This window comes from Phascolarctos cinereus, unplaced genomic scaffold, assembly GCF_003287225.1.
Source record: "Phascolarctos cinereus isolate Bilbo 61053 unplaced genomic scaffold, phaCin_HiC Scaffold_726;HRSCAF=1367, whole genome shotgun sequence".
NCBI lineage: Eukaryota > Metazoa > Chordata > Mammalia > Diprotodontia > Phascolarctidae > Phascolarctos > Phascolarctos cinereus.
This window is the reverse complement of record NW_027556098.1, coordinates 216,126,837-216,154,540: the sequence shown is the minus strand read 5'-3', so window position 1 is coordinate 216,154,540 and position 27,704 is coordinate 216,126,837. Positions and strand designations below refer to the sequence as shown.

The 27,704-nt window shown below is 38.8% G+C and overlaps 1 protein-coding gene across 4 annotated transcripts in view; it reads left to right on the top strand.

Moving 5' to 3' along the window:
- The window catches only part of RAPGEF4 (Rap guanine nucleotide exchange factor 4), a 351,123-nt gene that overhangs the window by 19,868 nt on the left and 303,551 nt on the right, over positions 1 to 27,704 (top strand). For all 4 annotated transcript variants that reach the window (XM_020990978.2, XM_020990976.2, XM_020990975.2 and 1 more), the window contains exon 2: positions 25,729 to 25,871. In XM_020990978.2, coding sequence (XP_020846637.1) covers positions 25,729 to 25,871 — 143 coding nt within the window. The remainder of the gene's footprint in view (positions 1 to 25,728; positions 25,872 to 27,704) is intronic.

Below are 27,704 nucleotides of genomic sequence, written 5' to 3'. Positions count from 1 at the left end.
AATTGTGGCTTTAGAGAGAGAAAAATTGATAGAGGTAAACTAAGAAAATATTTGATCAAAAGTAATAGTAAAACCTAAACTTCCCTGAGAAAGTCCTCTAGAGAATTTTCAAAGCAGAAAAGGTGTTTAAATATGCCTAAATGCAATATCAGTTTAATAAAAGCCTCATTTGGGGAGGAAAAGCAAAGAAAATATAAACAGGAAAGAGATGGAAAGTAGGGGTCAGGTTGACTGGCAGTCAAGTCACATAAAATTTCAGTGAGACATAGTGACTGCCCAGTATTCTCTATAGAAGGAGAGAGGAAATGGAGGTCTAGTGGGTAGAGCTCTACAGTTATGAGATTGCAAAACTAAGGACAAGGGCATCAGACTCCAGTCTCACAGCCAGGTGGGGCAATATTAGAAACAGCAAGGTATCCTGGATATAAAATGGGGACGAGTACCTACCACCTGCCCATAGGAGGTTGTGAAAATTGCTGCTGCTGCTTGCTGCTGTTTGTCCTTTGTTCTGGAAGAGGGCCATGACTTGCGAGTGAATTGGATTTAAGTGAGGAGAGCTGTGCAAAGTCACCAGCCTCACCTTCTCCTCCAGAGCCATCTGAGTCCAGTGGCCAGATACAGATTAGGACAACTGGTGATGGTCCAGGATGCAGAAGAGAACCACAGCCTTTTCAAGGTAAGGTCCTTAACAGGTCTCAGTCTGACTGAGGCAAAGCCTGCTCAGTGATTAAGACTTAAGAAGAAATGAGGCAAAGAATGGCCTCATTTAAAAATATGTGAAAATTGCATTGAGATAGTGAATGAAAAACTATGAAGGTAAAAAGAATAATACTTCATATTTATCTTCTATATATTTGTATGTGTAAATGTTTTCTTCTCAAATAGAAGATAAATTCCTTGAGGAAAGGTACTCTTTCATTCTTGTCTTTTTGTCCCCAGTGTCTGGTTGGGTGTTGCACTTCATTCTTGAAAACCAAAATGACATCACCATATTAGAGTCAAGTCACAGTGTGTCTGACTGTGGCTGATCAGACCAATATGAGCTTGGAATGTTCTACCACAGGTTGGGCACAAATAGTCCATATGAACATTTGGGGTGGAATCTCTAAATTTGCCCATGTAGTGTTTCTTTTGAGCTACTTCAGTTCTGCTTTACTCATAGAGCACAGCACCTTCTCTAATGAGGGTACACCATGCCAAGTGGTCCTGTGCTAGTGTCTCCCATGTCATGCAGTCAATTGCAGAGTTCTTAAGAGAGACCTTGAGAGTGTCCTTCTATCACTTTTTTCTGACCACTATGTGAATTCTTGCTCAGTGTGAGTTCTCTATAAAATAATCTTTTTGGCAAGTGTAGATTTTGCATTTGAACAAAGTGGCCAGCCCTTTGGAGTTGTGCTCTCTGAAGTAGAGTTTGAATGCTTGGCAGTTTAGTTTGAGAAAGGACTTCAGTGTCTTGTATCTTATTCTGTGAGGTGATCTTCAGAATCTTTCTAAGATAATTCAAACGGAAGCGATTCAGTTTCCTGGCACGGTACTGGTTTTATACTGATTGTAACAATACAAAGCACTTTTATGTTGCCCTGACAGCTATTTATGGGCCAAAGACCTACAGTGCATCTCAACTATTCAGTGCTAATGGAACCACATTGATTAGTGATAAGGACGTGATCCTAGACAGATGGGCTGAACACTTCCATAATGTGCTCAACAGACCACCATCAATCAGTGCAGAAGCCATTGATGGTTTACCTCAGATTGAAGTCAATCCCTCCCTAGCTGAAGTTCCAACTGAAGAAGAGGTTTTGAATGCCCTTAGGCTCCTTTTGTGTGGCAGAGCATCTGGCACTGATTTTATTCCAGCTGAGATTTACAAGATGGGGGGGGGTCCATTGCTCATACAAAAGCTGACTGAAATTTTCTGGGTTATATGGCAAGAGGAGATTATCTGCCAGGAGTTCAAGGATGCTTCCATTTTCTAGCTCTATAAAGGTAAAGGAAATAGATTGTCCTGTGACAATCACAGGGGGGTCTCTCTCTTAGTCATTGCTAGCAAGAGTCCTCCTTAATAGTCTGATCCTTCACCTGGAAGATGGTCATCAACCTGAGAGCCAGTGTGACTCCAGAAAGGGCAGAGGAACAGTCGATCCCCAGTGCCTAGAATATCACAGAAGCATAACATGTGCTTTTTTATTGTTACTTAGTCCTTTGACAAGTGTTGTGTATTTTCAAAGAGTCTATATAAATTGGCTTGAAACATTTGATTTTTTAAAATAACCCATGTGGTATCTGAGGGTGCTTCCCAACTCAGAGGACATTAACCCAGAGAAGGCTATGTCAGGTATGCTTTAAGCCCACCATTGCTGTGTTAGACATTTCTGCAGTGGACAGTGCTCTGCTGAATGCCTCTTGTCCTTTGGACACAGGCAGACAGAGTCCCACTGGACATGCAGGTGCTGAGTTTCTTAATGCTCCCAGTCTTTGAAATGCTCTTTCAGTTCAAAAGCTGGAGATTATTATTATTTTTTAGGTAGTAACCACTCACATTCATAAAGCCAGCAATAGCCGAGGGCTTTGGAGAGTGGAGAAACCCTTCTTTACTTTTCCCCCCTCAATTAGTGCTTTGTCCAGTTCCCTTCGGTCTTGGTTTAGAGAACTCAGTGCTAGCCAGAGATTCTCGGGCCCTGGCACAAATTTCTTTAGACCAAAGAGAAGTTAAAGCTTTGGTTAAGTAGCTAGTACCCTCAGGCTGAAATCTGGTCTTTTATTTGAACTCCACTTCCTAGTTAGAGGGCTAGGGTCTCTTGGTCTGAGACTTTACACTAGTATATGCTAAGCTTTCATAGTGCCTCTTCATTTTAATCTCTGAGGTTTAGGCTACCCTTGGGCATTATCCACGCAAGGGTTATTTGCCCAACAACTGCCAAAAAGCTCTGGAGTTCAGGGCTCCTCAATTTTCCTATTCCAAACCTCTTCTATTTTCCCATAGAGATGAATGTGCAAAGAAAAGGCACTGAAGCAAAGCTACACCCTCGAAGTAAAATCATAGTCTTCTCCACCTGTCCAATATGCATTTCACTAGATGGGGTTGACAAGGAATAAAAGGAAAGGAGAGTTAAGGAGAAGGGAGCAAAATGAGAAAATAAGAAGAGGCTTTGGCTATGCCATGGTGGGAATGTGGATGCAAACACCCCCCCACCCCCAACTAAGCAATGAAGGGCAATAGCTTCTTTGGTAGTACATTCATTAAACTGTTGTAATGTCCTTAGAACCAAGATTCAGTTGTGTTACAGGGAATATAGTCACAATGAATTTTGTACCTTGTTAAGAATTTGTAATATATCAGGTGAAAGTTCTCAAAATCTTTTGTTTCTGGATTCCTTTACACTCTTAAAAACTATTTAGGATGCCAAAAAGCTTTTGTTTTTGTGGGTTCCATATACCAATATTTATCATATTAGAAATGAAAGGGGCAGCTAGGTGGCACAGTAGATAGAGCACCAACCCTGGAGTCAGGAAGATCTGAGTTCAAATCCGGCCTTAGACACATGATACTCACTAGCTGTGTGACCCTGAGCAAGTCACTTAACCCCAATTGCCTCGCCCCCCCAAAAAAAGCAAAAAAAAAAAGAAAACTGATAAATATTTAAATATTTATTAATTGATTGTAAAATAGTAAACATTAACCAATTATGTATTAAAATTACATATTTTTATGAAAAATAACAATATTTTCCAAAACAAAAAGTAATAACTGAGAAGAGTGGCCTCATTTTACACATTTTTGTAAATCTCTTTAATGTCTGGTTTAATAGAAGACAGCTAGATTCTCATGCTGCTCCATTCAATCTGTTACAATATGTTGTTTTTGTTGAAGTGTATGGAGAAAATCTGGCCTCATGCAGATATGTAGTTGGAAAACAGAGGAACACTTTGATAGGCAAATAAAGTCTCAGTATTATTATGATGGGCAGCTAGGTGGCACAGTGTGTAGAGTGCTGGGCCTACACTTACACATCAGTGACTTGTTCAGCTATTCCCCTAAATGATGGGCACTCCATCAGTTTCCAATTCTTTGCCATGGGGTGGGGAAAAGCTGTATTTTTGTACATACTTATTTAGGGTTTGTTTTGCTTAGTATCAATCCCTCCCTTCATCTTCCTGAGTTCCAATCTGGCCTCAGACACTTACACTCAGACCCTGGGCAAGTCACCTAACCCTGTTTGTCTCAGTTTTCTCATCTGTAAAATGAGCTGGAGAAGGAAATGGAAAACAACTCCAGTATCTTTGCCAAGAAAACCCCGAATGGAATCATGAAGAGTTGGACATGACTGAAAAATGACTGAACAACAACAAATTATTTTGACAATAGTTTTTGACTTTGTGGACTCCCCAAAGCATCTTAGGAAGCTTTTGGAGTCTGAAGACCATACTTTGGGAACCACTGATATAAGGTAAACATCTCTGCTAACTGTCAGTAGCATAGGATTTTCCTCAAATCATCAAACTGATGTAGTTTATTCTGTTCAGAGTAAAGAGTAGATAGCTATGATTTGAGAGACTCCAAAAAGACATTCTTAATCATAAATAGCTCCTCTCGCATTGCTTGAAATTCAGTCATTAAAGATGAATTCTTGAAAGTTTGGGAGACTTCCAGAGACCTTTGTTAGAAGGCAAATATTCAGGAAAGTAGAAATGTCTTAAGCCAGAAGTTCCCTTCCATTTTCAGTCCCTATACCCATTGGCTTTCAGTAAACCTTTTCAGGACTTCCTATTGAATATAAAAGGAAATAAGTTCTAGAGTTTACCATGCACAGAACTTTCAGGAAATCTTCCTGTACACCTGTTCTTTTTTAAATTACATTTCATTTTTCTCAATCAGCAAAATCTGCCTTCACTCTGTCCCACTCCACAACCCTGATAATGAAACAGAAAGAAAAGCAAACCTCCTATTATTAACATTTATGGTCAAAAACAAATTTCCCAATTAATCATGTAAGAAAAAAAGTCTCATTCTATACTCTGAATTTTTCACCTATTGGGAGATGTGTGGTATGTTTCATCATTAGTTCTCTGGTTGCTCATTATACTGAACAGAGTTGCTAAGTCTTTCAAAGTTATTTGTCTTTATAACATAGTTGTCATTGTGAAACTTGTTCTCCTGATTTCATTCTGTATCACTTCATACAAATCTTCCAAAGTTTCTCTAAAACCATCCCCTTCATCATTTCTTATTGCACAATAGATTTACTCTCATTTAAAAACTGTAACTTGTTCAGCCATTCCCCTGATTCAGTTTCTAATTATTTACCATGGCAAAAAAGCTATATTTTTGTACATACTTATTTAGGGTTTTGCTTAGTACTAATCCCTCCTTTTATTTACCTTCCTTCCTCTCTAATCATCCTTCTATCTTCTCCGCTTTCCCTTCTATTTCTCTGTTGAGTGAAATATATTTCTGTACCCAACTCTTCTGTGTGTGTATTCTTCTCTCCTTTGTCCAGTTCAGATGAAAGTGAGATTGTTTAAATGTCATCCACTCCCCTCCACCTTTTTCTCCTTGTTTGGATAGACTTCTACTTATGTAATCTATCAGATTATGTGAGAGAATTTCCCCTAACCTTCTTCTTCCTTTCCTACCTAGTATATTCCTCTTTCCCACCCTTTTCATTCTTCTAAGATCAACAAGACATAACAGAATCACTCCCAAGCCTTCTGTCTATCTAATTAGACTCCCTCTAGGGCACCTGATTAAGATGGGATTCAGAGAAGACACATGTATCATCTTCTCATATTAGAATATAAGTAGTCTCCTCCCCCATTTAGTTCTTTATGATTGTTCATTTGTGTTTGCCTTTTTATATTTCTCTTGACTCCTTATGTTTTTACTCCAGAGTTTTTATACAGCTCTGGTCTTTTGATCAGGAAAATTTAGAAGTCTTCTATTTCATCAAAGATCAATTTTTTCCAACTCTAAGATTCTACTCAGTTTTGCTGGGTAAGTTATTATTTATTGAGGTCCTTTTTCCTTTGCCTGCTGGAATATAGTATTCCAAACTCTCTGTTCCTTTATGGTGGTGGCTGCTAAATTGTTTGTGATCCTGACTGTAACCCCTCAGTACTGAAATTCTTTCTTTCTGGCTAATTGAAGAATATGTTTTTTAACCTAGAATCTTTGTATTTTGGCTATAATACTCCTCATAGTTTTCATTTGGGGGTTAGTTTTATTGTATTGTCAATAAATTTAATTATTTTATTTGCCCAAGTTAATTTGTACACAATTCTAAAAGTGCTGGTGATACAAAGAAAGGCAAAAGATAGTCCCTGAATTCAAGGAGCTCAGTTTATTAGGGGAGACAACCTTAAAACAAGTTATAGTCAAGATAAATTAGAAATAATCAACAGAGGAAAGACACTAGAATTAGGGCAGAGTGAGAAAAGAGATTGGGAGGAAGGGAATACCAGGCATTCTGTCCACATGGCTCTTGTAAAAGACTTTGCCAAATGCTTTCCCAAAATACAGGTATGTTATATGAGAGTATATTAGGCATGTTATATGAAGTACTTGAACAGTCTCAACATATGGTCCTCTAGAATAGTAGCATCAAACTCAAATAGAATTAGGGGCCACTAAACTGTACGTAGGGATCCCTGTGAGTTGCATGTTGACTCAGAAAACCACATATTAAGATCATCTATATTCTGTTGTATTTGTTTTGAGAAATATAGCTATTTCCCAAATTTTAACCTGGCTTGGGCTGCACACAGGAGTGTTGTGGTCATGGGTTTGATACCTCTGCTCTAGAAGACTATGCCAGAATCATGGTACTCAAAAATCATAGCTCACAAGTTGCTGCCAATGTCATTACTTTTACGAAGAAGCCAGAGGATACATATAGTTCAAAACAAGAGATATTTGATCAACCAGCATAGCAAGTACAGTGATAAGAAAAATTCCCTTATGGAATCCCTGATATATGGGATATACATTCTCACAGTTTACCAGGGCATCAGCTGACAAGGCAGAGAGGAAGGCAGAGGGAAGGGAGTGCACATAGAGAAAGAATACATGCAGCTAGGGAATGTGACAGGAGGTACACATATAGGGAATATATGACCGCAGCACACCATTGGGAAGGCCACACACATAATGGCAGTTATGATCAAGGTGATTCATATCTCAGAGCTGCTGCTGTCTTCTGCCAGTGTCATCATATTCTTCCTTACTTTGTGTCTTCATAAGTTTAGTGGTCACTGAGGTATTTTCTGTTACTGTTCAATTTAGTTGTATCTGACTCTTCATTATCCCATTTGGGGCCCCTTCTCTAGATGAGGAAACTGAGGCAAGGAGGGTTAAGTGACTTGCCCAGGATCACACATCTAGTAAGTGTCTTAGGCCAGACTTGAACTCAGGAAGATGAGTTTTCCTGACTCTAAGCCCAGTCCTCTATCCATTGCACCACCTAGTTGCCCTACACTCTGCTAGGCTTTAGCTATCACTCTTTAGGGCCAACAGGAGCTATCTGCTGCCATCAACAGGTGAGCAGTTGCTAGAAAGCCTCTCCATTACAGATGGAACCAGTTTTTACCTGGGTAGCTAAGGGTTGTAAGTCACCACCACTTTCAACCAGGAAGGCCACAGAAGCCAGCAGAATGCTCTAGGCTAATACTCAGTAGTCTTTAAACTTTCAATGTAAGATGCTGATTCAGAGTCCATGGTCTCAAACAATTATTGGATTTTTTTCCCCCTTTAGAATGATCCTGTGTTTTTATTGATATAGAGAATATGCCTCACCAGGTGAGAGAGCTTCATTTTCCAATATAGCACATGCTCTGCAGCCTAGAAGACTAGGTTGTCTAGAGGACACTGAGAAGTTAAGTGACTTTCCTAGAGTCACACAGCCAAAGTGTAGAAGAGGCAGAACTTGAACCCAAGTCTTCCTTACTCCAAGGAGTGCTTTTTTTTTTTTACATTACAAAGGCAAATAGGTGGTGCAGTAGATAGAGTGTTGGACTTGGAGCTGGGAAGATATGAGTTCAAATCCTGCCTCAGCTCCTTACTAGCTCTCTTGCTTTAGTTTTCTCACTTATAAAATGAATATAATAGCACCTACTTCAGAGGGTTGTTGTGAGAATCAAATAAATAATATATGTAAAATGCTGGAAAACCTTAAAGCACTATATAAATGCTTTATTAAATTATACTGTCTCTGCTTAGAATAATTGCTTCTCCTTGTAGCCTTCCTTGTGATGATCAGATGCCTTCCATCACTATTTCCTCCCTTACCCCTTTCTCACAAGAAAAGATGGCCCTACTCCTTGCCAAGGCAAACTCCTCTACATATTTTTCCCATCTCCTCTAGCCTCCTTTATCATCCCCTCTCATTTATCTTCAAACTCTCCCTGTCAACTTGATGCTTCCCTACTGCCCACAAACAAACTATGTCTCTCATCCTCAAAAAACCTTCACTTAATCCTTCCATCTCTGCTATCATCCCATATGTATTCTGCCCCTTGTAGCTAAACTTGAGAAGACCATCTACAATGGGTGCCTCCATTTTCTTTCCTCTTGCTCTCTTTTTCAATTCTTTGTGGTCTGGTTTCTGATCTCATCATTCTGCTGAAGCTTCTCTCTTTATTGCCAAATCTGATGGCATTTTCTCAATTTTCACACTGCTCTTTGCAGCCTTTGATGATGTTTACCACCCTCTTCTCCTTAATACTTTCTTTTCTCTGGTACTGGGGACACTACTTTCTCATGGTTCTCTTCCTGTCCATATGATTGCTTCTTCTCAGTCTCCTTCACTGGATTTTCATCTTGGTCATGCCCACTAATCTTGGTTGTCCCCAGGGCTCTGTACTGACCCCCTTTCTCTTTTCCTTCCTTATTTCACTTGGTGATATCATTAGCCACCATGGATTTATTGATCATTTCTATGCTGATGACTCTTAAATTTATTTATCCAGCCCTGACCTCTCTGCATGCCTCCAGCCTTACATCTCCAGCTCCAGTGAACATCTTAAACTCAGCATGTCCTAAATAGGACTCATTATCTTTCCACCCAGACCTTCCTCCCTTCCAAACTTCCGTATTACTACTGAGGACATAGTCCCCCACCAGGCTGAAAACCCAGGTGTCATCTTCAACTCCTCACTACCTCTCACCCTGTGTCCCCCATCCAATATGCTGTGAAGGCCTGTCAACTTCATCTTTGAACATCTCTCAACTATACTCCCTTCTTTCCTTTGATACTGCTTCACCCCAGTCCAGGCCCTCACCTCCTCACGCCTAGACTATTGGAATAGCCTGCTAGTGGGTCTGTGGGTCTGTTTGCCTCAGGTCTCTTCTCATTCCAGTCTATCTTCCATTCAGGCACCAAAGTAATCTTCCTAAAGTGCTGGTCAGACCATGGCAGCCTCCCACTCAGTAATCTTCTGTCACCTTTGGGATCAAATACAAAACGCTCTGTTTGGTACTCAAATCTCTTCATAATCTGGTTCCTTCATACCTATCCAGTCTTCTTATGCCTTATTTCTTGCCACATATACTCTTTATTCCAGTGATATTGTCCTCCTGGCTGTTACACAGACAAGACACTATCTCTTGGCTCTAGGCATTTTCTCTGGCTGTCCCCCATATCTGGAAAGCTCTCCCTCCTCACCTCCACGTCTGGCTTCCTTCAAGTCCCAACTGAAATCTGACCTTTTTTTTTTCTTTTTGATTGAGGCAATCAGGGTTAAATGACTTGCCCAGGGTCACACAGCTAGTAAGTGTCGTATGTCTGAGGCTGGATTTGAACTCCTAACTCCAAGGCTGGAGCTCTATCTACTGCGCCACCTAGCTGCCCTGAAATCCCACTTTCTACAGAAGGCTTTCCCAATCGCTTTTTATTCTAGTGCCTTCCCTTTGTTGATTATTTCCTATTTACCCTGTATATAGCCAGTTGCCCAAGTAAATTCTTTCTGTACTCTAAAACCTAGGTTGTTTGGTTCTTAGAACTTGAACTGAGCAATGTAGGTTCTCTCTTATGACTTCCTTACTTATAATGGCTTTAAATTGCCCTTTCAAATTCCATTTTTGTTCTGTATTTCTGCAGGCTGCCTATTAATTGGCCCTGAACATAATGGATCTGGTTCACTTTGAAGGGCTTTTTAGCAATAGTAATAACAATGTAATAACGATAACAATATCTAGTGCTGATTATGTGCCAGATGCTGTGCCAAATGCTGTGTAATTATTATCTTATTTAATCCTTACAACAACCTTAGGAGGCAGGTGCTGTTATCCCCATTTCATAGGTGAGAAAACTGAGGCAGAAGTTAAGTGACTCTTCCAGGTTCACACAACTAATAATTATATGAGGCTGAATTTGAACTTGGGTCTTCCTAACTCGAGTCCTGGTTCTCTATACACTATGCCACCTAGCTGCGGTGAACCATTCTTGTACCATATCTGTCACCAGTAAAAGGGAAATGAACTTAACTGACTTCACTGGGTGTATATATATCTGTGCATTAAGTCTGAAAGTCAGAGTACTTGATAATGAAATAGGAGATGAATAGTTCTTACTTCTTCAGTGATACATTATCATCCCACTTACCCACAGGATAGTGGTAAGATAAAGAATGTTTTTTCTTCTCTTCCTGTAGAAGAAAAGTTTGTGCTGTGAATTTTAAGGTATACGCCTTCTAGAACATTTTAAAAATTAATTTGGATTATTTTAATCTAACTATTAATGCTTCAAGAGAGAGGAGTACAAATATGGGCAATGTGTCCTTGTAGCTTTGAACATCTCTGACCCAAGCATTTTGGTGTTGCAATTTTTTTTCTTTTAAATCAGACAACATATAAAATTCCAGTCAATATTGAACAAGGGTTCTCAGTTTTGATAAGAGTGAAGTTAACAGGTCACTTCACCAAATAGAACAATAATCACTTAGGTATACCCTTGGAGAATCATTTTCCCCAAATCATTCAATCTCTCTTTGACCATTCTCTTTCAGGACTCTCCAGCTTCTCAAAGAGGAACTCAAGAGATATTTCTATTAACTGAAGCAATCAAAGATTTCTTCCTTTTCTTAGTTCTATCATCACCTTAATTTGATTAAGATTTAGGGGTGGGGAACCTGCAACCTGGAGGCCACATAAGACCCTCTAGGTCCTCAAGTGCAGCCCTTTGACTGAATCCAGACTTCACAGAACAAATCCCCTTAATAAAAGGATTTGTTCTATAAATCTTGGACTCAGTCAAAAGGCCACACCCAAGGACCTAGAAGGTCATATATGGCCTTGAGGCTGCAGGTTCCCCACCCCTGGAGGGGAAGAGGGTACTGCTCCAAGATGATCAAGATTCCTTTGCCCTTTGTCTAGTCACCACTATAATTACTTCAGAGAAGAAGCCTTCCTGAGTTGATCTAGGGAACGAAGAGCAGGACATTTTTTCCAGAATTGAGTTAATGAAAGATTAATAAAGTTTCTATTTCAGCTTAGTCAAAGGCTTTAGGCTAGTGGCAGCAACTAGCATTTACATAGTGCTTTCAGATTTACAAAGTGCTTTGCTTTATAAGTACTGTCTCATTTGATCCTTACAGCAAGCTTAGGAGGTAGATGCTATATTTTCCCTATTTTGCAGATGAGGAAACTGAGGCCCAGAGAGGTTAAGTAACTTGCCCAAGATCACGCAGCTACTAAGTGTCTGAGGTAGGATGTAGACTCAGTTCTTCCTGACTCTAGGTCCAGCTCTGTATCCACTGTGCTACCTAGCTTTCTTAATATTTCTAAAAGACAGAGTAAGGTAGCATATTTAGGCTTTTGCTATACACTCAATAAAGCAATAGATTTACATTCAAGGTTGAAAGATACAATGTGCAAGCACATTTATGACTTGGTAAGTTTGCTGTTTTGAATCAATTACTTGCCAGCTTGTATAATTATGACCACTGGTTGGTGGTGGAGGTGATGGGGAACTTTGTTCATAATATTTGTCATTGTTGTTTAGTTGTTTCAGTCCTGTCTGACTCTTCATGACCCCATTTGGGGTTTTCTTGGCAAAAAATACTAGAGTGCTTTGACATTTTCTTTTCCAGCTCATTTTACGGATGAGGGAACTGAGGCAAACAGGGTTAAGTGACTTGCCCAGAGTCACACAGCTAGTAAGTGTGTGAGGCCAGATTGAAACTCAGGAAGATGAGTCTTCATGACTCTGCGCCTGGCACTCTATCCACTGCCCCCTCATAATATTTACAGAAGAGTAATAATATACAAATTATTTTCTCCATTTGAGTTCTTGGTTTTCCAGTCAGACCCTCCATAGGAGATAGTGTTACCTTACTCCTTCTCTTTTGGGGCCATGTTAACAGTGGTCTAGTTCATGACTATTTGGCAAGTATGATGCTTAGAATATTCACACGTATCACACTTACCACCATTTGACTTACTAAGTTACCTGCTGACTAGAAAAAGTCCTTTTAAATGGAGCTTTTGAAGGACAGTACTTCTACAGGACTTATAGGGAAGTCCACTCAGCTTCTATGAGTTCTCTGGCTTTACGAAAAGATGGATAATGAAGCGGTTCTATTTGGGGTTTAAGTAGAAGGTAGAAGATACATGGTAAAAGATGAAAGTTAAAGAATGAGTTGTACTTGTCCTATCATTTGAAAAAACATTGACAAACCCTAAATCTTCATGTAAATTAGCATAGTACAATAGCACCCAGCTGTGGGAAGAAATTAAGGCTAGCCTGAAAGTAAGCACACTATTATCGATTGAAAACAACCTATGTTTTTGATACAGTATTAATATGGTGAACATGCATAGCCTTAAGATTCATTGTTATTAAATGAGGGGAAAGGACAGTGAAAATTGTACATTGTACCAGCTGATTTTCACTTAAGTGTGAGGCAGCTCTATACTTTCAAAGGAGATCTTTAAGAAAGCAAAATCCTTGATAAACCTGTAATTGAATTTACCACATATTCATGACATCTATGGATATTCAAAACCTACTTAATTATAATGTGAATTCACCTAATTATCAAAGCCATTCAGAACAATGAGGTTAGAAGACTGATTACTTAATGATGTGTTCTAAGCCATTAATATTTTGACATATTTTCAATATTTCCCTGTGCTTTGTGGTTTGAAAGTTCTTTAAAAATTCTTAACTCTTCATAACACCCTGATCAAGTGATCAGTGTTATTATCCAGATATTATAGATGAGCATGCTTGAGTCTTTGGCAAGAGACTTACTTAAGGACACATGGTAATTTAGAAGCAGAGGTAAGAATAGCACTGAATATTCCTGACTTCCTATGCCCAAAGGCCCCATTTTTTGTGTGTGTCAGCATCCTAATTATTCCATGCTATCTAATTTATATCTATGAAATCAAAGAATCCAGCCTCCCTCTCCAGCCTGATTATATATTACTCTCCTTCCCTCAGCCCATGGTCCAGCCAAACTGGACTTCCTGCTGTTCATTACATATGACATCCTATTTCCATCTCAGTGCCTTGGCACTTGCTATCCCTCATGCTTGGAATGTATTCTCTTCTTTGTTTGTGTGGTAGAATCTCTTATTTTCTTTAAAACTCAGCTTGTTTCATCATCTATGAGTCTTTCCTTCTCCCCTTGCCTAATCTCCCCTTTATCCCCCTCACCCCACCCAGCTAATACCTTCCCTCTCAAAAGGACTTTCTATTTATTTTGTTGTTCAGTCATTTCAGTATGTCCTACTCTTCATAACTCCATTTGGTATTTTCTTGGCAAAGATACTGCTATGGTTTGCCATTTCCTCCTCCAGCTCATTTTACAGATGAGGAAACTGAGGCAAATGTGACTTGCCCAGGGTCACACAGCTAGTAAGTAGTGTCTGAGGACACATATGAACTCAGGTCTTCCTGACTCCAGGTCTAGAACTCTATCCGTGGCACCACCTAGCTGCCCACCCTAACTGTATTTATTTTACATTTATTCTATTTTGACATAGGTTCAACATTTTCAGAAATTTTGAATCTCTGTTAATTATCACTTTCAATGAAGATGAGTTGGGAGAGTTGCTAATCTATGTCGTTTTCACCAAATAAAACAAACTTTATTCTTCAATACAACCTCCAAACTGAAAATTATCTCAAATTTTCCCAAAATGCTTTACCTGTATCTTTCATCTCCATTACACTCTCCCTTGTGTTATACTTATAACTATATATAAGTATATACTTATATACTTATAACTGGCACAGAACCTTGACTCCGGTTTTTCATTGATCAGTTAGGGGGATTTCCCACAAATCAGTTTTTGATTTGTGACCCTACCTAGGGTATTCTGGGAATCTCAGAATTTGGTTTAAGTTTATATTCAACAGAAAAGTTTTGTCAAAGGGCCCTCAGACCAAGTTTGCACTGGAGTTGGTGAGAACTAGCTCTTGTTACATCTTAAGTGTGAGCATTTACACCTCATAAATTATCCAGTGTTTGTTTGATTTATTGGTTTGTTGATTGTTTAGACTTAAGAAACTGATGGAGAAAATGTTAATATTGCAGGTGAAACTTAAAAGGGTGTCATTCATACATTTTTTTTGTTTGAAGAGCCAATTGTTAAACATTTACTAGCACACCCCTACTTATAGACTCCACACAAGCACTCCAACTAAAAATATATGTTTGGTACTAGACAGCCTTTTTTTCATCTTACAGAAGAATGAAAAAAACACAAAAGACTCACAGTTTCATTTTTGTCTTCATATCCTCAGTGCTTAGCACAGTGCCCGGCATACTGTAGGCACTTAATAGGTGCTTGTCAAATGGAATAATGAGTGAGTGAATAATAGTAATGAAGACTGAAATAATAACAATAATTGAATGAAATAATCAAGATAGTTTCCTTGCCCTCTGATTAGTCCCACCTTCCCCCAGGATCCTTTACAATCCTTTAGATTATATATAGCACCACCTCTCCTTGAGTGTTACCTGGAAGGAAGGTGGATTGAGATTGAGAGACCAGTCCCTGCCCAGTGCCCCTGCATGGTGGCCATAACCCACATGGAGGACAAGCTGTAGGTTTGCTTCTCTATATTATTACTCTTGTTCTTTCAGCTCTGGGTGCTCCTGTTGTTTCTCTTCTCTTTGAAGTTCATAAACTCAAGCGGAACTCCTCTGCTTCTCCCTGAGAGTACAGGAGCACTTCCACTGAGTGGGTCCCCCTCCTGAAGTTTGTTCGCTGCTTCTCCACTGTTGCATCTCTGGGGCCAAGAAATTGGGCGTGGACGAGCAGGCTGGGGTTCCCTGCGGGGTCTGGCCTGCTCTCTGGTATTGTCTCTTTCTCAGCTCTGGTCTTTCTTATTGTACAGCTCTTTCATTTCTAGTCTCTAGTTAGTGTTCACCTTAGTTCCCCATCAGATCTTTGGACCAAAATTATGTCTATGTGAAAGGCTAGATCTACAATAGCTAAGATTTCATTGCTTTCCCCTTTGGGGCAAAAGCACCCAGGATAAAGCTACTCTTCTGTATGTCATACGAAAGAGATGTGATCAGAATCTCAAATTAGATATTATTGGGAATTCTCACAATGTATGCACAGGGATTCTTAACTTTTTTTTATTTCAAGGACTCTTTGTCAGTCTCATAACGTACAAACTCCTTACAGAATGATATTTTTAAGTATATAACTAAAACACAGAATTACAAAGGAAACTAAATGTTAAGGGAAAAAAAAGATAATTTTTTTCCATCCAAGTTCATAGACTCACTGAAATCTATACATGAATCCTTCTAAGTCTGTGAACCAAGATTAAGAATCTCTGGAGTAGAGAGAGAGATTTTCAAGGTCAGAACAAATGTAACCTTGTAGGCCATCACTCAATAAGGTCCTTATTAACTTCGGCCTGAATGATTATCATGGCTTCTTTATAGGCCAAATAGATCTTCTCACCTCTATTCTCTCCCATATCTGAGCTATCATTTACACCAGAATAATTTGTGTATAAATTTGGTAAGGTCATCTTACTACTTACTAATTTTCAGTGGCCCCCTATTTCCCTTACAGTAAAATTCAGACTTTTCTATCTGTCACTCAAGGGCATCTACCATTTCAAAGGAAGCCCCTCTATATGGACAAGTGATCCAATTCCATTCCGCCTTTGCTGGACGGTTGTCCCCTCCATCATCCCCCCTCTATCACTTATCTTCAATCTCTTCTTGTCTACTAGAGGCTTCCCTACAGGCTACAAACATTTCCATGTCTTCCCCACCCCCAACCACTTATTTGATGTTTCCATCCCTGCTAGCTATTATCCTATCCTTTATTTTGGGGGCAAGCTTCTAAAGAAGATGGGCAATTGATACCCCTGCTTCCTCTCCTCTCACTCTGTTCTTAACTCTCTGTAGTCTGGCTTCTGACTGTATCATTCTGCTGAAACTGCTCTCTCTAAAGTTACCAGTGATTCACTAACTGCCAAACCGAGTGGCCTTTCCTTAATCCTCCTTGACCTGTCCGTAGCCTTTGGCACTGCTGATCACCCTCTTCTTGATACTTTCTTCTCCCCAGGAGTCCATGACACTGGTCTCTCCTGGTTCTCCTCCAGCCTTTCTGACTGTTCCTTCTTAGTCTCCTTTGCTGGATCTTCATTCAAGTCACCTAAGGCTCTGTCCTGGGCCCTCTTCTCTTCTCCTTTTATGCTCTTTCACTTGGTGATTACATCTGCTTCCATGAACTTCATGGAGTCTCTTATGCAGATGATTCCCAGTCCTATTTGTCCAGCCCTAACTTCTCTCCCGAGTTCCAGTACCACATCTCTAACTGCCAATTGAACCTTTCTATCTGGGTGTCTTATAGACATCTTAAACTCATTATGTCCAAAACTGAACTTACTCTTTCTACCTAAAGCTTCCCCACTTCCAACCTTCCCTATTACTGTTGGGTACCACTATCATCCCAGTCACCCAGGTTCACAACCTAGGTGTCATCCCCAACTCCTCTTTCTCTCTCATCCCCCATATCCAATCAGTTGTCAAATTGTGTCGTTTCTACTTTTGTAAGATCTCTTGCACATATTCCTTTGACTCTTCTGACACTGCCTCCATCCTACTGTAAGCCCACATCATTTCAAATCTCTCTTCCCTCCAGTCCACCTAATCTAATCCGATAAACTTTTATTAATATGCCAGGCACTGTGCTAAGTAATAGGGATGTAATTAATAAAAAGATAGTCCCTGCCCTCAAGGAACTTACACTCTAAAAGGGGAGACAACACACAAAAGGAGGCAGGAAAAGAGGGAAAGGGGAGATCAGGTGTTACCTGTAGCCAGGGCATGTTTTCATGGAGTTGAAACAAGGCAGGGCAGCAGATGCAGAATGGGTCATGTGAGTCTAGTTTCTGCCCTCCTGTAAAGGAATGCTTTGGGAAGGTTCAGTACTCCACCCTTTAGCCCACAGAGGAGAGGAGGCTGAGGGAGGAGGTGTCTATCAAGGCTTGAGTTAACAGCCTCAAGCAGCCTTGAGTTAACATCATTTAGAAATGATGAACTTATCCTGGGGGAGGCACCTTGTTCCATGGAGTTGAAACAAGGCAGGGCAGCAGATGCAGAATGGGTCATGTGAGTCTAGTTTCTGCCCTCCTGTAAAGGAAGGCTTTGGGAAGGTTCAGTACTCCACCCTTTAGCCCACAGAGGAGAGGAGGCTGAGGGAGGAGGTGTCTATCAAGGCTTGAGTTAACAGCCTCAAGCAGCCTTGAGTTAACATCATTTAGAAGTGATGAACTTATCCTGGGGGAGGCACCTTGTTCCATGGAGTTGAAACTCAGGCAGGCAAGCAGATGCGAAGTGAGTTAATGCTCCACTTAGCTTTCAAGTTAATCTCCCCAAAGTGTGGGTCTGACTATGTCCTTCCTCCCCTCATTCAATAAGCTCCAGTGGCTCCCTGTTACTTCAGGATCAGCCTTTGTAACCTGTCCTTTTCCTACCTTTCCAGTCTTCTTCTACCTTACTCCCTCTGCTCTCTGCAGCCCTCCCCCCTCTACCTCCAATGTACCCTAACAGCTAGTAGCATTGATCTTCTTACTGTTTCTTGCACAAGACCCTCAGTCTTCCAACTCAGGATGTTTTCATTGGTTGTATCCCATGCCTGGAATGCTCTACCTCCTCATCTCCACCTCCTGGCTTCCCTGGCTTTCTTCAGTTATCAGCTAAAGTTCAACCTTCTGTAAAAAAACCTATTCCAGAACTCAACCCTAGTGTCTTCCCTCTGAGGTTATATCTAATTTGTCCTGTTATACATCTTGTTTGTGCGTAATTATTTGCATGTTGTTTTCCCGTTAGACTGTGAGCTTGTTGAGGCAAGAGTCTATTTTTTTCCTTTCTTTGTATCTCTATCATTTAGCATAGTGCCTGGCATACAGTAAGCTCTTAACTGCTTGTTTAATTTTAGGCAATTATGCAGATTGATGGTTGCGATATCTTGGCTTCTATGATATATTGTTTGTCACATCGTTGCTTTATATGATGTGGAGCCCTTGGTCAGGTACATTGTCCTTAAGTATATGTTCCTATGGTTATATTAAACCTTCTATACATAACAGTTTTTTGGTTTATATTATAATTGCCCTCTAGTGTTCTTTTCAGCTCTATGATTGTATGATCTCTATCCTATTAGGTCAGGCTATGCTGGGTAACAATTTTTTTTTTTAACCTTGCAACTGACAGGAGGATAGCAATAAAACTCTTCTTTATTTGTATCCCCAGTACTTAGCCTGGCAAATGGTAGACACTTAATAAATGCCTATTCACTGACTGACCATTTGAGAGCTGGTACTTTTCACACTTGTATGAATAGGGTTTACACATAAAATAACATAAACCAAAAACCAAACCTTGCCTTTTCCATTATGCTTTCCATCTCTTTTCCTTCTATTATTCCAACTGCTTAGTCTGTATCTTAGGCAGACACTGCAGATGGACAATTAGCTTGGTCCAGAATCAAAAATGAGAGAAGACTGGATTGCCTTTGGGAAAGTGCGTATTTCTTTTTGTGATTTTTACACTCTTCCTTGAAACAAAGGTTCATCTTTTTCATACTAATATTCTTCCAGTATTGTGTATTTTGTTGTTTATTGTATATTCCATGTTGTATGTTTGGGGGTTATGGAACAATATGGCATCTAAAGAAATCAAGTATAGCAAAACCCAGAGGACACTGAAGAGAAGATTGAGCCTAAGCAATTTTCAAAAGATTACAAAGAATTATGCCAGAGAAATGATTTAACAGATTCCATCAAATAAATGTATGACAAAAAAATGACCTGATCACATTATATGAATAAGAAGTAACTCATAGATAGTTGTCATGCTCCCTAGATATCCTCCTAATGTCCAGAGAATTAGAAGGTCCCCAAAATGTTGGTTAGACATCACATGATGGACTTATGGGAGGACATGGACAAGAGTTATGCAGGACTGGGAGGCACGAATGCATCGTGATCTGCATCAGTGAATGGAATAACTATATTGATGAGATTTCAGATTCATTGGCTTGCTGGGGTATTTTAACTTCTCACAACTCAAAATTGGTAGCAGAACATTTGTTTTCCAGTTTGGCTGAAATAATAGCTTTTTAGCATTTTCTTTCTGAACTCAAATCATAGGCTACTCTATTGAAATTATTTTGTTTTAGGAATATTAGGAGATGATAAACATGTCAGCAATCCAAGTGGTCGATAATCTTCTTATTAAAATAGTAGTATGATCAATAGAAACAGCTCTGACTTCATAAGGTTTTTCAAATTTTTAATTTTTTTATTCCAAACTTAGCAAACACCAAAACAAAGTGAGCAGTGCCATTAACATTGTAGAATAGGCAGAGAGAATTCTACATGAAACTGTGAATCCTTATCCTTAATGAACTTTTAGAAGGTTATGTATCTTATTTAGATATAAAGGCTGATACTGTAAGCAAACTGGGAGAGCAAGAAATAGTTTACCTATTAGATGTATGGAGAACAGAAGAATTCATGACCAAATGGAAGATAGAGAACATTACAAAATGCAAAATGGATAACTTTGATTACATTAAATAGAAAAATTTTTGCACAAACAAAGCCAATGCAACCAAGATTAAAAGGAAAGTAGAAAATTTGGAAAGAATTTTTACAACCAGTCTCTCTGATAAAGGCCTCATTTCTAAAATAGGTAGATAATTAAGTCAAATATATAGGAATAGAAGTCATTCCCCAACTGATAAATGGTCAAAGGATATGAACAGGCAGTTCTCAGATGAAGAAATTAAAGCCATCTACAATCATATGAAAAAAATGCTCTAAATTACTATTGATTAGAGAAATGCAAATCAAAACAACTCTGAGGTACCAAATCACACCTGTCATGATGAAACAGGAAAATGATCAATGTTGGAGAAGATGTGGGAAAATTGGAACACTAATGCATTATTGGTAGAGTTGTGAAATGATCCAACCATTTTGGAGAGCAATTTGGAACTATGCCCAAAGGGCTGTAAAAATGTGCATACCCTTTGATCCAGCAATAACACTTCTAGGGCTGTATCCCAAAGAGATCATACAAATGGGAAAAAGACCCGCATGTACAAAAATATTTATAGCAGCTCTTTTTGTGCTGGCAAAGAACTGGAAATTGAGAGGATGCCCATCATTTGGGGAAGGGCTGAACAAGTTGTCACATATGAATGTAATGGAATACTATTGTGGTATAAGAAATGATGAACAGACTAACTTCAGAAAAACCTAGAAAGACTTGTGTTGTCTAATGCTGAGTGAAGGGAGCAGGACCAGGAGAACGTTGTACACAGTAACAGCCATGTTGTGTGATGACTAATACTGATAGACTTAACCCTTCTCAGCAATACAAGGATCTAAGACATCTCCAAAGGCCTCATGATGGAAAATGCTATCCACATCCAAAGAAAGAACTATGGAGTTTGAATGCAGATTGAAGCATACTGTTTGCTATATTTTTTTCTTCTGTTGTGTTTTGTTTCCTCTTTCTGGTGATTTCTCCTATTGGTTCTAATTCTTACTTATAACATCACTAGTGTGAAAATATGTTAATAGGAATGTATATGTATAGCTTATATCAGACTGCATGCCGTCCTGGGGAGGGAGGAGAAATATTTAAAACTCGAAAGCTTATGGAAATGATTGTTGATAAAGCAAAATAAATTAATTAAAAAAAGGTTATGTATCTACAACTATAGTTACTTTCCTGATCTGTCCATGTCCATAGAGAAGATTCTTGTGAAGTGTTGGTGTGGGAACTTACTCTACCAATTCACAAAGATCGTAACCATGTATAACCTAGTTGAAAATTCTCTGGCTTGCTTAAAGCACATATAAGTTAATTGTATTGTCTGCTGTCACAAAGACAGTGTCAGAGACAGTTTTGACTTCAAGTCTAACTGTCTATTACTTTACAAAGCTTCTTGGTCTCAAACACTATTATCATTTCTTCATCTGTAAAATGGGCGTACTCATAGTTATCCCAATGAGTAAAGTTGTTGCAAGGATAAAATTATATAATTTATGTCAAAATTCTTTAAAAAGAAAAAAATGCTATATAATCACATATCCAATATATGGTACATTAAATATTTAACATTTAAAGTGGTTATTGTTATTTCAGTGGAAACACATAAACCAACCCAGAAATCTTGCTTGAAGAAATATTCCTTACTTGGGAACTCTTTGTTTAAGCAGGTCTACCTTTTGACTCCCTTTAATTTGAAAAAGTCCATATTACTATGGATTAAGAGCCGGAAAGGCTCTTTGGGGCCAACCTCCTCCTTTTGCAGATATGGAAAGTGAGGGCAATTGGAGTTCTATGATTTGCTCCAGGTCCTACAAGTACTGTCCTGCATATGCCTTAGGAGGATTTGCATCCAGGTCCTCTGACCCATACTCTTTCTACTTCACAACATTGTATCAGATGATGTGGTTAGCTAACCTTTTTTTTGTTTGCTCTTGTGACTTGCAGAGCACTAACCAAAGGGTATTCTTTCCATAGCTATAATTTAAAAACATGGGCTTTCATTTTAGATTCAGATATCTAAAATAGTTGAGGGGCCCTCAAACTAAGTAGAATTTATACTTAGAAAAATACAAACCATATTTAGATCTCTAAAAATCATTCTTTGCACTTCCATCCATACACTGGATATTTGCAGATTTTTGACCCTCCCTTTTCAGTGACCATCAGAGCTGGGAAGGACCCCTGAAATCATGTAGTCTAAGCCTCCTCACTTTAAAGATGAATAAAATTTGCAAAAGTGAGCAAGAGGCTTCTCTGAGGCCATATAGTGACAATTTTACTTTATCAGATTTTTAGAGATTTCAACATTTGCCTAATTTTGATATTGAATTAATTTCCTTGGCTGAAGGAAATCAGACTAAAGAAATATCATAATAATTCATCAAGTAACACAGTCTTGGGCTGCATTATATGGCCTTTAGGAATACAAAGAGGTGGTAGTTTCAGTTTACCTTGTCCCTGTTACATCTCTTATTGAATATTGTGTTCATTTTTGGGCTCCACAGTTAAAGAAGGACATTGGTCTCCACCTGCTTATAGACTGCTAAGTCAGTTAGACAGTAAACATTTCTTAAGCTTCTGCTATGTGCCCAGCCCTGTGCTAAGCACTGGGATACAAAGAAAAGAAAAAAAAAGATAGTGCCTGCTCCTGAGAAGCTCATAATCTGATAGGTGAGACCAGGAGAAGGCATTCCTCTTGAAACAACTACTGACTCTTCAGACTTTCTCTACTATTCCAACTCTTAAATGTTCCCATCTCACTCTCGTATCCCATGATTCTGTGATAGTCTTTATCTTCTAAGTATTTAGAGACTCCAAAAGGCAACGAACATACCATAACGGACAATTATTTGACCAAATACTATTAAACTTTGGTGAGAGTAAAGATCATTGACAAAAGAAATTTCATCAATGAAGTAGGATTTGAAATGGGTCATTGAGGACAATCAGTTGTGAAGAAATCACTTTGTAGCCTTACCTAAAACTGTTATATTCTGTTTAAAAAGTGGACTGAATATCAGAGTTCAATCTGAAGTAAAAAGCAAAACACTTAAGAGGCCGTACAGTAGTTACCAGAGCAAGTGAAAGAGGCAGTGACCAGGAAGAATTAATCTAGGAAAAGTTGGCCTTTGATGTTTCCTTTTCTCCTTTTCCTTTGAGACAGGAAAGACTGAAGGAGCCTATGGAAACATCCAGAGAGCTAATTGGGAGAGCTTAGAAGACAACTCTGTGCTTTCTTTGTGAGCTCTAACTAGGCTATCAAAGGTTTTTGCTGATAGATATAAGGTAAAGGCAAAGTAAAGAATCTACCTTTGAACTCTTGGAAGCCAAACTACCCTGATGCTTAAAGCCCCAGAGCTATAGCCACACTATATATCTTAAACTGCATTTAAGAAAGGGTACAGGGTGAATCAAGTCATTGGTTATTTAAGTTGAAAGGGAGAACAAGGGTTGAGTTAGACAATGGTAGATAACAGTTAAAGAGAGGAGGGGAAAATACCAATTGGTACCTAGATATATCTATTTCTTGATGGCTATTCTCTATTATATTATCCCTTTGAAATGTTGTATCAAAATTAAGGACCTGTGATTTCCCCAGTGTGGAAACACCTGTAATGAATACAAAATTCTGTCCCTAAGTCTTAGAGACATTCTATGGTCACATGACTGGTAGGGGTCAGAAGCAACATTTAAATCCACTTCAGCCTGACTCCAGATCCAGCACTCCAAGTCCCACCATCCAGTCACTACACCACGTTACCTCTCAGAGCGAATATAGAAAATTGGTGGCAAACTCATCTGTAACAAGGAATTAAATACAAAATGATAACTTGAAAGTATGTTTTTTTTAATTTTTGGCCTGGCCCCATGGTTTCATTGGTTTGGGGAGCTCCCTATGCCAGTACATATGATTGTCAATAATTTATAGTTTAAAAGAGTTGCCTGGGACACTGAGAGGTTAAGGGATTCACCCATGGTCAAATTGCTCACGTGTCAGAGCCAGGAATTGACTACAGGTCTTCCTGACTTCAAGGCTGGACCTCGAACATATATTACAGCATGCATACTGTCCTTTCTTAATGCCACAGGCTCTTCAATAGTTCTATGCATTGTCAGATACTTCTGTAGCTTCTTGGTTCCAAAGTGTATACTTTAAGGGTCATACCATTTCAAAACGTCAATATGACTGACTTCATATGCTAGAGACTAACTTCACCTATAAATGATTACCTTTATCTTATCAAGCTATGAATGAGCCAGCCTCTCCCAACAAAATAAAATTCTCAAGACTTCTAGGTCAAGACTCATTAGGCTTATTCATAATGACCTCTTATGTACCTGTTACTTCCAGAATTAAATATAAAGTGCTGTCTTTGGCTCTTAAAGCTCTTCAAAACCTGGCCTCTTCTACTCTTCCAGTCGCTATACCTTACTCTTCTCCACATACTCTACAGTCTAATGACACAGGTCTCCTGGTTGTTTTTTATACATGATGCTCCAATTCCTAACTCTGCTTATTTGTGCTGGCTTTCCCCCATGCCTGGAAATCTTTCCTTCCTTATATCTACCCCCTAACTTCTCTGGTTTCCTACAAGTCTCAGCTAAAGTCCCATCTTCTGCAAAAAGCCTTTTCCTGTCTTTTTTAATCTTAGTGCCTTCCCTTTGAGACTACACTTGGTTTAATCTCAATATATTTTTTGTATGTTGTACCACTCTTCTTCCCCCCCCATTTAAACTGTGAGCTCCTCGAAAGCAGATCCGTTTTATTGTATTTCCTTATATCCCCAGGGCTTATCAGAGTGCCTGACACATAACTGGTGCTCATTAAGTTCTAGTTGATTTGACATGCTATGTTGAAGCTTAAAATAAAGCAAGACCCTGAATATCTGCTCAACTATAATTAGGTCCCCGTATTTAAGGATCAGGGGAGAAATGTTGTCAACGTAGGTCCTCCAGAGGCAATTTTAATACTTTAAAAATACTATGCCATCAATTTAAGCAAATGTCCATGTGATCGCACATGTCCTGTGTTTTTCCTAGGCATTAATAACTGTCGAGGAGACATACTTAGTATGTTCTTCCATTCAATTATTCTTCCAATCAATTCTATCAAATTCAGTTCTTCCATTCTATTCTATTAAATAAATCAAACTATTAAAATAATAAATGATTGGCAAATGTCAATAGATATAATTTTAAAAATTAATTTTGTTTTTAATTTGTGGAATAAAAGAAGCATTTTCATAACATAATAAAAAATGATTGCACATAAAACTGCAGATCTATCTACAACTTGCTCTTTTAAATATATAGCAAAGTTACTGTGTAAATTTCTTTTCTTTTTTTTGTTGTTAATGGATACAAATCAAAGCATCATTGTTGCTATATTTTAATTTGATCCTGTCTTATATTCATTCTTGAACACCAGTAATTCTTAAGCTTTCAGAATTCACACTAATGCCTATTTCAGAAGTTGCTGTGTTGTGGCAACCTGTAGCTATATTGAACAATGGTTAAAGAGTTTTATTTAAGGACCCAATAAGAGCTTGCTTTCAGTTCTCATTACTCTAAGAACTTTGTGGTAAATAAAAATTTAAAACCAGAAGTAAATGATGTGCTAGCTATTGGCTGTCTTTGAGGCTAATCCCCTTCCTGAAACTGGTATGCCTTCTTTTCTTACAGACCTTTGGAACGATCCAGTGAAGATGTGGATATTATTTTCACACGACTTAAAGAAGTTAAAGCTTTTGAGAAATTTCACCCAAATCTTCTTCATCAGATCTGTTTGTGTGGTTATTATGAGAATCTGGAAAAAGGAATAACATGTAAGAAATTTAATTTCAGTGGTCTATTTTGCTTCCATTGTCTTTGTCTTGAGTTGAGGTTATCCTTTGGGGATAAATAACAAATCTGATAAATCTAAATGTTCTTTTCTAAGGTGTTGGATCTAGGCAGAATGTCAGGAGTATCAGTAGTTCCAATCAAACTTGTTTCATCTTCAGTGACTTGTAGCTTATGGTTTAATCTTAAATATTTAAAATTAATATTGAGGATGAAGTTAGGAGACATTTGATTTTGAGGTCAATATCACCACCTACTCTGGTCCTTTGATTACTATTTTGGCATCTTTTTATGTTTACTTTGGGAAGCTCCCTTGCTAATGAGAATATTTTTTTCTGTTGACTTTTGCTTCCAGCTTAGGGGTAGCTAGTAGGGAAGACGTATGTTCAGATATATTTTTAAATCCACACACATATTCCTCTCCCAACCCAAGAAAGGCATGAGCCAGCATGAGAGAAACTTAGCTAGAAAAAAGAGGCAGTTCAATTAATGCCAATGCTTTCTATTAATTTGAGAAATGGTTTGTTCACTTTCAGTGTAAAGAAAGATTTAAGGAAGAGCTGGGCGAAATGGCAAGGTAGCTTCAGTGTTTTCATTTGAAGTGTTATGAAATTCAGAAATATCTATATTAAATTGTAAATATAAAAATACAGGTAGCTAGGTAGTGCAGTGGATAGAATGCTGGGCCTGAAGTCAGGAAGACTCATCTTCCTAAGTTCAAATCTGGCCTCAGACTTACTAGCTGTGTGACCCTGGGCTAGTGATTTCACCCTGTTTGCCTAGTTTCCTCATCCATAAAATGAAGTAGAGAAGGAAATAGCAAGCCACTCTAGTATCTTTCCTATGAAAACCCCAAATGGGGTCATGAAAAATTGTACACAACTGAAATGACTGAACAAAACAAAATATTACTCAATGCTAAACACAAACGACTTTAGAATTACCTACTACTTTGGATTATTTCTAATGCTACTCTCCTCTATTTGCATAACTAATTAGCATATTAACACAATGCCTGGCATATTGTAACTACTTAATAAATGCTCTATCTACTTGTCTAACAGAGCACTTAGTCTAATGTTTAAAGATTAAAAAAACTTTTTGATTCTTTGCTAGTGTAAGAAGATGTATAACATTCTTCAAATAACGAAATAACTTTACTTTGGGTAAAATATATATTTCCTTTTACATGTATTTTTCTGTCTATGGCAGATATTCCCTATAGTGGTCATGGTATCTTTAAATTCATGTGAGCTTTTTTTTTTTTTAAAGAGGAAGATGGAATAAAGCAGGAAATTACCTGGTTCTCTCAAATTCCACATCCCCCCAAATAACTTAAAATGATGCCTCAAAGTTAATTTTAGAGGGGAAGAAATAATTAAAAGTCGGGGAAAAGCAATTGTTCAGCTTAAGATAACTTAGAAGAATGTTAGGAAAGATCTAACCTCCTGGGGAGGTGGTCTGGCTGGAGCAAAGTGCAGATAATGAATGCAGATACCCCTTAGTCAACAAACAGCAAGCCCTGAGGGCAGCTGTGTAGGGGACAGCCTTAGCTTTGGGAACTTTCATCCTATAGACTGTGCATTTGGGCCTCCACTGGGGCTGGACACAGGCACACTTACCAGACTCAGTCCCCAGCTCTTACAGAGAAAGTACTCTGGTGAGTACAGTAACAGAGGGATAGGGCTCTGCTAGTTGTGGTCACTGTAGGAGAGCAGAGTCCTTGATTTCAGTTCCCAGGCAGAGGGGTAAGCTAACACCACTGCCAAAGGGACTGAAGGGAGCAAGAATGGTGGTGGTGACAGTGGTGCTGGGGG